At 38.7% G+C, this 12656-nt stretch overlaps 1 protein-coding gene across 2 annotated transcripts in view; it reads left to right on the forward strand.

Annotated features, from left to right (window-relative positions):
- POLA1 (DNA polymerase alpha 1, catalytic subunit) overlaps positions 1–12656 on the forward strand; it is a 307406-nt gene that overhangs the window by 24051 nt on the left and 270699 nt on the right. For both annotated transcript variants that reach the window (XM_015127112.3, XM_015127113.3), the window contains exons 11-15: positions 3519–3631; positions 4726–4842; positions 6369–6443; positions 7900–8038; positions 8747–8901. In XM_015127112.3, coding sequence (XP_014982598.2) covers positions 3519–3631; positions 4726–4842; positions 6369–6443; positions 7900–8038; positions 8747–8901 — 599 coding nt within the window. The remainder of the gene's footprint in view (positions 1–3518; positions 3632–4725; positions 4843–6368; positions 6444–7899; positions 8039–8746; positions 8902–12656) is intronic.

Below are 12656 nucleotides of genomic sequence, written 5' to 3' on the forward strand. Positions count from 1 at the left end.
CATCCTTGATTCCCTGCTCTTCTTCATTTCCCTTTCCAAGTCTGGTTAGTTTTCTCTGCCGAAAATGGACAACTTACCTTCTCTTTCTCCTCATATCTGCTACCCCGATCGCTTCTTGCCCACTGAAACAATTGTACCAGCCTCCTAATTGATCTCCTAGCTATCGTCCTCCACATCATTGCTAGAGGGACTGATCAGAAGGGCAATTCTGACCATGTCATTTCCTCATTAAAAAAAATCCTCGGTGGCTACTGCCTACAACATAAAGTCCAAACTCCTTAGCAAGGCTTCTGATGCCTGCTGTCTATGAATTTTGTTCCCTAGAAATAGTTCTCTGTATATACTTTGCTACTCTTTATACCTGTGTTCCTTTACTCATTATTTTTTGTCTGATTGGAATGCCCTCATTTGACTGATTCTTTAAAATTCAGCCCAGATGTTATCTTCTGGGAGTTTACCTAAACTTCCAGACGGGTCTAGGAGCACTTTCTCCTTGTGACTACATCATAGCCTTTCCCACTGTAGCATTTGTCCTATTATTTTGAAATGATCTCAGTCTGTGTTTTTCTTTGCCACAAAGCCTGTAAGCTCCTGGAGGGCTGGGATCTTTTATTTCCAGCATCCAGCAACAATGCCTTGCACATAGTAGGTGTTTAATAAATAGTTGTTGGAATAAACTGCACAGTGACTGACAGTCCTGTAGATGCAGGTGAAAAATTTCAGAGACTAATGTTGTATTTGCTACTATTACTGAGTTTGCATCTTAAAGCTTTGTAGCTTTGTGGGGTATGAGAATGCATAACACAAAAGTGAATGGTTCCCCCCTCCCCTACAACCCCATGAAGTAAATACACCCATAAAGCTTCATATTGCCAGCGTCAATTGCCACGGATTAGAACCTTAAGAAGCAACAACCTTCTTCCTTATGTGAAAATGAGTTGGTTATTTCTACATTTTGTTTACTAGTTGATACTCTTAGTAAACAGTATTGTTTTGTAGGGTAAGGATCTAGAGCTGCATTGTCCACTGTGGTAACCACCAACCACCTGTAGCTCTTTAAATTTAAATAAATTAAAATGCAATACAAATTAACATTTATTTTCTTGGTCACTAGCCACATTTCAGGTGCTCAATAGCAACTGTGGCTAATAGCTACCATATTGGATGGCTCAGAAACAACAATTCCATCATCACAGAAATTTATTTCAACTAGTGCTGGTCTGTAGTGACAAGTGTTAGAAGATTGAAGCATTGAAGCACAGCTATATTTGCAAAGCAACCAGTTTATGATATATGGTGGTGTTGAGTTCCTGGTACTGAACATAGTCATGGATGGGCTTTTTCAACCAATATTGGAAAATATTTTGCAATTGAAAGAGATACTAATTTGTTATTGATCTGTCATGCAAATGCTAAGGCAGAATGAAATTTCTGGTGCTGGAGAAGGCCTCAGAGATCAGCTAGTCTAGTTATGCACTTAAGAAACTGAGGCTCCAAAAAATATAATAGCTCTTTAGTGGTAGAAGCTTGGGCTTCTCACCCTCAGTCCACTCTGCTGTTCTGGTTCCCTGGTACTTCTCAAGTTGTGTTCTCTCCTATGGCACATCTTTCTCTGTTATTGATGCCAATGGGTTAAATTAGATAGCTTAAAAAAACTCCTTTAATCTTAGAGGGTTGAACACTTTCATTGTGATAGCAGGTAATGATCACTGAGCTTTGGTGAAATCAATGCTGCTAATAAAAATGAAGCACTCCAAAATACCCTGTTATTGTTTCTCACTTTCTAACAGATTCTAAGTCAGTCAGTTGTTGCTGAATGCTCCATAATTATGAAAAGAATCTTACTCTTTGCATATGGGAAGATATCCTGTCTTCATTATGACTTTTTCAAGGTTGAATAATCCTGACTGCACCTGGTTTCAGCTAGTAACTTTAGGGGGAATGTAATCTTTGTTTACCATGATCTTTTTTGTGGCAAATGAGGCATAAACAGTGTCAAATGTGTTGCATGAAGTGTGATATTAGTTTGACTGTAAAATGAGCTATTTGAATCTTTGAATCCAATATTAGGGTCTTTATTTTTCTTTGCATGGCATTTTGTTTTTCCATCTTTAACTGTTGTGAGGATGACTTTTAATTTTCTGAGTTACTGTGATATTTTTTCTTTTTTAATGTTCCCATAGTCCTTCCTTCCCTCTCCCTCCCCATCTACCCTCCCTGTTACCCCCCTAAGCTGAAAGTCTCAGAACTCTTGTAGGAATTTTAATCATTATGGGTGCAGCACACCAACATGGCACATGTATACATATGTAACAAACCTGTACGTTGTGCACATGTACCCTAGACCTTAAAGTATAATTAAAAAAAAGAATTTTAATCATCTACAGAAATGAAAATTCTTAGATCGTCTTATTTCTACCAGGATGTGTGACAAAAGGAGTCACTGATGAGTAGTCTTTGAAACTGGGGTAATTGGCCTTTGCATGTGCCAGAATTTTCTTAGTGTCTCGGATAAATGGCTGTGTTGAGTGGCTTTGTTGATTACTGCTGTCTAATTATTCATGGAGCCCAGGATTTTGCACAGTGACCATCTCCTGGGTTGACTAACAAATGTTTGCAGTCTGTTCTTAGTGGCCAATTTTCATAAACAGTGATTTGATGTCTTAAAAGGTATGGTTTTACTTTATGGTATTCATTCCTTAGGGATCTCAAAAGGAGAGCATCTACTGATTTGGTTACTAAACCATTTGTTAAACTGAAATAGAATAGAAAGGAACATTCTAAACACTACCTAGTTAGACATCCTAAGTAGCTGTGAGGTAGAAAAGGTGAAATAGTAGTCCCTATTGTGAGATATTTATTATTATATGGAATAAGAAATATGAGATAAATTATGTTTTTCCTAAACACAGTTTTACATATAGAAAAACACTGATGCACTAGTTATCCTGATACATCAATATTGGTTTTCATAGGTAAATACAAGTGCTAAAACATTATAAGTATATTCTCAGATCTGTAAGTTCCCACAAGAGGCTTAATTATGAGATTTGTTGAAAAATTCTTGTGTTTGTTTCTCTTTTTTTTTTTTTTTTTTTTTTGAGACAGGGTTTTGCTGTGTTGACCAGGCTGGTCTCAAACTCCTGAGCTCAAGTGATCCGCCCACCTTGGCCTTCCAAAGTGCTGGGATTACAGGCATGAGCCACCATGCTCGGCCTGTTTTCTTTCTCTTAATCTGTATAATCCTGATTGTGGGGAAGGTGTTTATGCCAAGTTAGAGAATCATTCTGTCCCCTGTCCTCCCAGTGGTCATACATTGTACCCTTGTGTTAGTGTAGTATGGCATCAGTACTGAGTAAAGAACTGGTCTTGGGGAGTGGGGAAATGGATATATTTGCTGTCAAAATGAGTTACCATGAAGGTATAAATGTGTGGACACATTCAGTGAGCCTCTATATTGCTCCTTTAATTAGGTGACATTGAAATGTTTCTTTTCTCGTGATTTTCACTTATTTCAGGTGTGGTATTTCTGTTTGGCAAAGTTTGGATTGAATCAGCTGAGACCCATGTGAGTTGTTGTGTCATGGTGAAAAATATCGAGCGAACGCTTTACTTCCTTCCCCGTGAAATGGTAAACATTAGTGATTAGCTTTTAGTTCTTAATAGTTGAATATGCCACACATTCTGTGTTTTGCAACCAGCTCTCTATCTTTCAATAGGGCTACAAATTCTCTACAATCCTGATGCTTCTTTCTTGCTGCTCGCCGAGTGACCACTGATGGTCAGCAATTCTATTAGAGGTTGGGAAAAGTAGAAAAATTAAAGTAGAACTCAGTTTTTCAACTTGTTAGAGTATAAAAGCTTCTGAGTTTTAGTATATAATGCTTTCTTTCCCTCACTCCTCATTTCCATGATAATCAGGGTTGGAACTATAAGGTTCTAAAATGTGACATGGCATTTGGCCCAGTTTTCATGGTTTTGCTGCATAGACAGCAGTGATATTCCCGCCATTGCCATTTATTATCAAGTTCAATTCTATTTGCTTCTCCTTTTTGTTTTGTTTTGTTTTTTTTTTTTTTTGTTTTTTTTGAGATGGAGCCTAGTCCTGTCACCCAGGCTGGAGTGCAATGGCACAATCTCAGCTCACTGCAACCTCTGCCTTCTGGGTTCAAATAGTTTTTCTGCCTCAGCCTCCCGAGTAGCTGGGATTACAGGTGCCCGCCACCACGCTGAGCTAATTTTTGTATTTTTAGTAGAGACAGGGTTTCACCATGTTGGTCAGGCTGGTCTCAAACTCCTGACCTCAAGTGACCCACCTGCCTCAGCCTCCCAAAGTGCTGGGATTACAGACGTGAGCCACCATGCTCGGTCTGCTTCTCCTTTTTTATTGGGACTTAACATCCCCATTTCCCTGTCCGCCCCTCCCCATGTCAGTTGAACTGTGGAGTCTCTTGGTCAGGATTTACAATACTTATTCTTCCATTTTGTAGACTTGATCATCTTTATTGCTGATTTGTTTTTATTATCCCATTGGGAGGAATTGGGCATTTGGTTTAGTACATTTTTTTGGGTCTGTTTGTATCTTTCAACTTGTCTGTAAGACTGCTATTAAATGTTTAAGTGGGTGAGGATGAAAATTGATATAGATGTGGGTTTTTGGTGGTTGAGAAGATCATTTATGTATAGATGCTTTTTTCCCCTCTGTCCCCCTCTCTGGGATAACAGAAAATTGATCTAAATACGGGGAAAGAAACAGGAACTCCAGTTTCAATGAAGGATGTTTATGAGGAATTTGATGAGAAAATAGCAACAAAATATAAAATTATGAAGTTCAAGTCTAAGGTTTGTATTTGGGGATGTTTTTTTCCAACTCTGTTTGTTGTTTATTTTCTGATATAGCAAATAGTTATTGTTTATTTTCTTTGTGTAAAATGCCTTCTGTGTGGCTATAATTTATTGAATGGAAATTTCATAGGTATGAATGTAAAAACAGTATATTAGATTTGCAAAAATATTTTTTCTTTCTCTTTAAACTGCTTATAAAATAATGTTTATTAGTTTGAATAGAAAGATAATCCATAGCAAATTAATTGCCTCTGGTGCTTGTAACATGTCTTGTGCTCTCATTCCCAAGTGGAGAAGAAACTGCTATGATCTCGTTTGTATTAGTTGTTGCCAAGATGTTTTGGTTAGAAAGTTAAGTAAGGTTTTATTTTTAAAAATCAGGGACTGTGATACAGTCTGATAGAATGAAAATCTCCGGTTCATTTGCTAGTTATGATAAATTGTCCTGATTTTAGTGAGATATTGATGCCTTTGGCCATAATTGGAGGGGCTATAGCCTGCTCAAAATACTGGCTATTAATAATGATCATAGGGAGGATTGAGTTACTGAAGATAAAGCTAACAGTATTAACTATTTGAGTTTTGAATTGTGGCTGATGGGTCAAGTCTTTATAATTCTAGAAGCAATTGTGATATACTGGTGAAGAGCATAGGTGCTGAGGCCAGACTGCTTGTGCTTTAAGTCCTAGCCCTACTGTTTAATAGCGTGTAACTTGGACAAGTGCCAAATGACTTTTTTTTTTTTTTGATGGAGTCTTGCTCTGTTGCCCAGGCTGGAGTGCAGTGGTGCGATCTTGGCTCACTGCAACCTCCACCTCCCTGGTTTAAGCAATTCTCCTGCCTCAGCCTCCTGAGTAGCTGGGATTACAGGCACATGCCACAGTGCTCGGCTAATTTTTTTTTGTATTTTTAGTAAAGATGGGGTTTCACCATGTTGGCCAGGCTGGTCTTGAATTCCTGACCTCAAGTGATCCGCCCGCCTCAGCCTCCCAAAGTGCTGGGATTACAGGCGTGAACCACCGCGCCCAGCTGAATGACTTCTTTGTGCCTGTTTCTTCATCTGAGAAATAGGGCCCTATTTCAACAGTTCCCGAAAGGGTTAAATTCATTAATTCATATTAGATGATTACAACAGTCCTTGCCAGATAGCCAACACTCAGTAAATATAAACTATAATTATAATGCTAATTATTATTCTAGCAAGATGGAGTTGCTTAATATCAAATAGTAGCAAATCATTTAATGCATTAACATTGTAAAAAATTTTAATCTTTTATTGCCCCTCTTGAATGCAAATATTTCTGAGTTCTGTAGTGTCCAAGATGAGTCCTTTTAGCATTTTGACACTCGTTGTTTTAGTTCCAATTGAAAGAGGAAAGGGTACCTTTTTGGCTTTATTTACCTTGGTGTTCCATAAGAATTCTTGATGATTAAATACAAGAGCATGTATTGTATGTGTAATACTGGTTAGTTTGTGAAAAGTTTTTGTCTTAAGGATTTTTTTAAAATATCTACTTACCCAGCCAGTGGAAAAGAACTATGCTTTTGAGATACCTGATGTTCCAGAAAAATCTGAGTACTTGGAAGTTAAATACTCGGTAAGTCAAACAAAGAAAATTACTGGGTTTTGCTTGAGAATGACATTTTTCTGTTTTTGAACTTTCAACTGACTTTAAATTACAAGTATTGGTAGGGCTTCTCAAGCTCACAGTTCATTGAGGTGGATTTATAGTAATGAATAATTGAAATGGATAAAATTAAGTATATAGACTACAGGTTACACTGCCTTTCTCTGCTTTCGAGTATGCATCTTTAAATAAATAAGTTGAAACAGCACGAGTGTTTGTCAAGTGGAAAGAATGCCACACGACGGAGTTGGACATCATTAGTCTGTTGAAGTGTCCCTTATGAGCAGTGGAAAGGTGAGAGAGGAGTGTCAGTAGCATTGCTATAGTGCTGCTCTTGGTCCTGTGACAGGCAAGGTCATTGCTATGGGATGTTAATTAACTGGACCTTAACCTCTTTTTTTTTTTTTTTTTTTTTTTTTTTCAGACGGAGTCTCGCTCTGTCGCCCGGGCTGGAGTGCAGTGGCCGGATCTCAGCTCACTGCAAGCTCCGCCTCCCGGGTTTACGCCATTCTCCTGCCTCAGCCTCCCGAGTAGCTGGGACTACAGGCGCCCGCCACCTCACCCAGCTAGTTTTTTGTATTTTTTAGTAGGGACGGGGTTTCACCATGTTAGCCAGGATAGTCTCAATCTCCTGACCTCGTGATCCGCCCGTCTCGGCCTCCCAAAGTGCTGGGATTACAGGCTTGAGCCGCCGCGCCCGGCCCCTAACCTCTTTTTACCTGTGTGCTAGTGTTTTGTTCCCACAACGTTGGAAAAGAAAAACTTTTTTTTTTTTTTTGAGACGGAATCTCACTCTGTCACCCAGGCTGGAGTGCAGTGGCACGATCTCGGCTCACTGCAAGCTCTGCCTCCCGGGTTCACACCATTCTCCTGTCTCAGCCTCCCGAGTAGTTGGGACTACAGGCACCTGCCACCACGCCCGGCCAATTTTTTGTATTTTTGGTAGAGATGGGGTTTCACTGTGTTAGCCAGGATGGTCTCGATCTCCTGACCTCGTGATCCGCCTACCTCTGCCTCCGAGAGAAGAAAAACTTAAGAACTATTTCTGACAGTGGTGATGAAAAGTATTTCAATAAGTTCCACTCTATTGCTTTCATTCTTCTAATGGAGTGGTACTTACTTGGCTATTCTTTATCAGTAAGGCATGTACAGCTCTGGACAGAAATTCTCTTTTGGGGGAGCATCTTGGCCTATTTTTCTTCTAATGGGTGTCATCAAGATGCATTATTTTGTCATTGTGAATTGGTTTTGTTTCCTACTGTGAATTGTTTTGGATTTCATTTGTGGCAAATTACGTTTCATATGTATCAAAGGGGTTTCTTCTGTGCTTCATAGAGAGGCTTTTGTTTATTTCAAATATAGACTTCGGAAAATGCAAAGTAATAGTTTTAAACAAAAAGATTTTTTTTTTTTTTGCCTTTTTCAGGCTGAAATACCACAGCTTCCTCAAGATTTGAAAGGAGAAACTTTTTCTCATGTATTTGGGACCAACACATCTAGCCTGGAACTATTCTTGATGAACAGAAAGATCAAAGGACCTTGTTGGCTTGAAGTAAAAAGTCCACGTAAGGAAAAAAATATGCTCAGAATGCTGAATAGATTGCTGATAGATGTGGTTTTTAAAAGGGAAGTTAGGAAATTGATCTATTTATTTTAATGTGTCTACTTCCTTTTCTGTTTGTTTCTTCAGTTTTCCTTGAGTGAGTATAGGGAGTACATTTGGAATCACCTTATCTCTGTAATGCCTGGCAGTTTAGTCTGAGGGAGGCCTTAGTTTGGGGTGCATCCCTCATTATGCTGTTATTCATATGTACTTCTGACCTGGCTGATGTGGCCCAGCTGTTCTGCATAGTGAACTGCTGACCTTTGAAGGAGGAGAATCGCTATTCAATATAGATAGTGCATGTTTGGCCTGTTACCTGATGTTTTTCAGTAATTGCTTCTATGATAGTCTGCTTTGTCTTAAAAATGTTTCATGATTCCTCCAAGGCAGTGTTTCAGTTTTTTTAAAACCTATTTTGGGTCCTGGATTCTTTGGAGAATCTGATGAAAGCTATAGACCTCTTTCCCAGGAAAATGAACATATGTACACACACGTGAGGATTTGCATACAACCCAGTAATGTGGCTTATTTTTAGTTAGATGTTATAATATGTCATTCTTATTAGAAGGCAGAGTTGAAGAATATGCCAGTTAATGACAGATGTCTTAATTATAGTAGTTTTTCTTTTTCAGTAAATAGCTATTGATCTGTTGTATCTATTCTTTTTCAGAGCTCTTGAATCAGCCAATCAGTTGGTGTAAAGTTGAGGCAATGGCTTTGAAACCAGACCTGGTGAATGTAATTAAGGATGTCAGTCCTCCACCGCTTGTCGTGATGGCTTTCAGCATGAAGACAATGCAGAATGCAAAGAACCATCAAAATGAGGTTTAAAAAATAGGACAGATTTTGTACCCATGCCTTAGATGCGATACTTGCCTGAACTTGCACCGCTTTGCTTTAAGAGAAAGTTGTTCTTTTTGGAGGGGAAAGAATACTAATTCACTACTAAACTCTTATTATAGAGAATGAATTGAATTTGTCTAGTGTTGGAGTTCTTTCTTAAAGACTTAGATTGCTGAACTTATTTTTGTCTATTAAATTTTTTACTTAGGAGAACTTCAAATGGACACAGACAGAATAATAAAATGAACTCCCCATAACAATCACTCATATTCAGCAGTTAGCAAGATTTTGTCACACTTGTTTATTTCTCTCCTTTTTTTGTCTTCTTGAAGTATTTTAACGCTAGTCTCAGACATTGTGTCATTTTCCCTGTGAACTTTGGTATGCTTCTCTCAAAATGTGGTATTTCTTACATAATACCCTTAGCACACCTAATAACATTAACAGTGACTCCTCGGTATAATCTAAAATACTCAGTCCATACTTAGATGACTCCGTCTCTCAAGATGCCTTTTAACACTCGATTTGTTTGAATCAGGATTCACACAAGATTCACAGATGGTGTTTAATCTCTGTGCCTCTTGAATTTCTTTTAAATAGGAAGAACTCACTCCCACTCTCCAGTTTTTTTAATAACATGGAAAAATTAAAGAATCATTGTTGGTTGTCTCGTAGAATATCCCATTTTCTCTATTTATTTGCTTTGTTGTGGTGTCATTGGACTTTTCCTCTATACCAGAGGTTGGCAGGCAATGAATTGTCTGTAAGCCAAATCCAGCCTGCTACCTATTTGTGTAAGTCAAGTTTCATTGGAAGACACCATGTCTACAGCTGCTTTTGCACTGTGACAGCAGAGTTGAGTAGTAATGCTGACCATATGGCCTGCAAAGCCTAAAATATTTACTGTCTGGCTCTTGAAAGAAAAAGTGTGCCGATCCAGCCTTATCCTTCATATTTCCGCACACTATAAATGAGCTCTAAAGGATCAAATTAGATTCAGGTTCAACTTTTTTAGCCAAAATGCTTTATAGATGATGCAGTGTACTTCATATTACATCATATCAGAAGACACAATGTCTGGTTAAGCTGCTATTAGTTGACAAAGGCTGGGATCAATGGAAAAAAATAACCTGCTATTAGCGAGTCTGTGTCTGATTAGCGGCTGAATGAATGAGAACTATTGTAGTTCTCCATCAGCTTTTCATCTAAGGTTTTTTAACCTTGACACTACATGTATTTTGGGCCGGATAATTCTTTTGTGGAGTACTGTGCTGGGTATTGTAGGATGTTTGACAGTGTCCCTGGTCTTTACCTTCTAGATGCCAGTAGCATCCCTCCCCTCTAGTTGTGACAACCAAAAAATGCCTACAAACACATCAGATGTCCCAACGCCAGGGGATGTGTATGTGTATATAAAATTACCCCCAGTTGAGAACCACTGAGCTAATGGCTTCATTTATTAGTCATTTTTGCTTGAATTAGTTATTTCATTAGGAGCTGTAAAATGGTGGTTTTTTATAATTCTGTCTATGGCTTTTAAGTTTTTCTATAAAATTAAATTTTTCTCTTTAGCCAGTATTATTTGGTTATGCCATAATGGTTTATTCAGGAAAGACAGGATAAATGCTTACTTCTTTCTCTTTTATTGCCAGTTGTCCTAGTAGGAGATTGGGACCTATATTACATGCAGTCGTGACTGATGCTTTATTTATTTATTTTTGTTGTTATGTTTTAACTTCCTAAGCCCTTTTTGACATTGATAGGGATCTTTTTTAACAGCATTTTGTCAGTATTTTCACTGATTTTTTTTTTTTAGTTTGTGATTTGATTTTTTTTTTTTTTTTTGAGACAGAGTCTCACTCTGTTGTCCAGGCTGGAGCGCAGTGACGTAGTCTCGGCTTACTGTGGCCTCTGCCTCCCACGTTCAAGTGATTCTCCTGCCTCAGCCTCCCGAGTAGCTGGGATTACAGGTGTGGGCCACTATACCCGGTTAATTTTTAGTAGAGATGGAGTTTCACCTTGTTGCCTAGGCTGGTCTTGAACCCCTGAACTCACGTGATCTGCCCACCCCGGCCTCCCAAAGTGCTGGGATTACAGGTGTGAGCCACTGCACCTGACGTGATCTTTTAATAATAGTTAATATGTTAGATGGCCATAGTTAAGTGTTTGGGAGAAGTTTAATTAGTAGTTTGTTAAAATTTTAAAAAAGTATCCACCTCTAGTGTCCAGATTGAGGTTTCCAGTTTCCATTTTCTTTTTTTTTTTTTTCTGAGACGGAGTCTTGCTGTCTTCCTAGGCTGGAGTAGAGTGCAGTGATGTGATCTCCACTCACTGCAACCTCTGTCTCCTGGGTTCAAGTGATTCTCCTGCCTCAGCCTCCCGAGTAGCTGGAATTACAGGCATACACCACCACCATGCCCAGCTAATTTTTGTATTTTTAGTAGAGACGGAGTTTCACCATGTTGGCCAGACTGGTCTCAAACTCCTGACCTTAAGTGATCCACCCACCTTGGCCGCCCAAAGTGCTGGGATTACAGGCGTGAGCCACCGTGCCCGGCCCCATTTTCTAATGAAAGGAAATTGGGTTCTCTGGAGTAGTGGCTGTTTCAGGGAAGGAAATGTCCAGGATGTCTGGAACATCTTATACCAGAAAGCAAGGACAGTATTAAAATCTACTGAAGATATGTCAAAAGGACTCAGGAATCAACTTGAAGAGTCTTCTACTGAACAAAGATGGGACAATGTGAGGGTAAGAATAAGTTTAACAGATCGCAACACATCAGATCCATGAGTTCATAATGATATTGTCTGCAATGACACCACATTGATCACTTCTGAAGGAAGCTAGGGAACCAACTCATTTTGAAAACTGATAAAGGGATTGAATGAATAAGTTTTTTGACTTTTCTGAATGCATACTATACCTCAGCAACCAAATAATTGATGAGGGGAAGTTTCTCTTCATAGAAGGTTTCAGCTAATAAATGAAAGATAAATGGAATAGTACCACTTTGTAATTGCCGGTGAAATAATGGATCTAGGAAGTGATCACCAGTGGGTACTTATGTCTCTAAGGTAGAGATGAGCAGACATTATGTGCCTGTGCCTTTTGATAGAAGTAATCAGCACCTCTGAAGTATTCTTGCTCCAAAATTGAACCTGATTTTGATCAAGCTTTTAGACCTAACTATGAATTTATAGGCAGTGTGGAGACAGAAAAACAAGTTAAATGATGCTGTTGGGACACAAGCAGTGGAATCCATTCTATGGGGCACTCTCTAGGACAAACAGCCTGGTGTCTTTAACAAATAAATTGCAGGGGAATGACAGATGGGATAGGGTTGTATCTGTAGTTTTACATATCAACCATTACAAAGTATGGTCCTTATGTGGTGAATAAAATTGAGATAATTGGAAAATATGAAAATTTAAATTCTGCCTGGATAATTGATGATTTTAAGAAATTACTATTCTTGTAATTGTATTAGGTGAAATAATTGTATTGTGATTATATTTTTCAAACTTCTTATCTTTCAGAGTGGTGGTGGTTGTCAACTGGGTGAGATTTTGCCTCTAAGGGGACATTTGACAATGTCTGGAGACATTTTTGGTTATCACAATTCAGGGCGTCTGGGGATGGTAATACTGGCAACTAGTAGGGAGATGCTGGGGATGCTGCTGACATCATACAGTGTACAGGACAGCCCCCACAACAAAGAGTTATTTGGCCCAAGATG

The sequence above is a fragment of the Macaca mulatta genome, chromosome X, assembly GCF_049350105.2.
Source record: "Macaca mulatta isolate MMU2019108-1 chromosome X, T2T-MMU8v2.0, whole genome shotgun sequence".
NCBI classification, from domain to species: Eukaryota; Metazoa; Chordata; class Mammalia; order Primates; family Cercopithecidae; genus Macaca; species Macaca mulatta.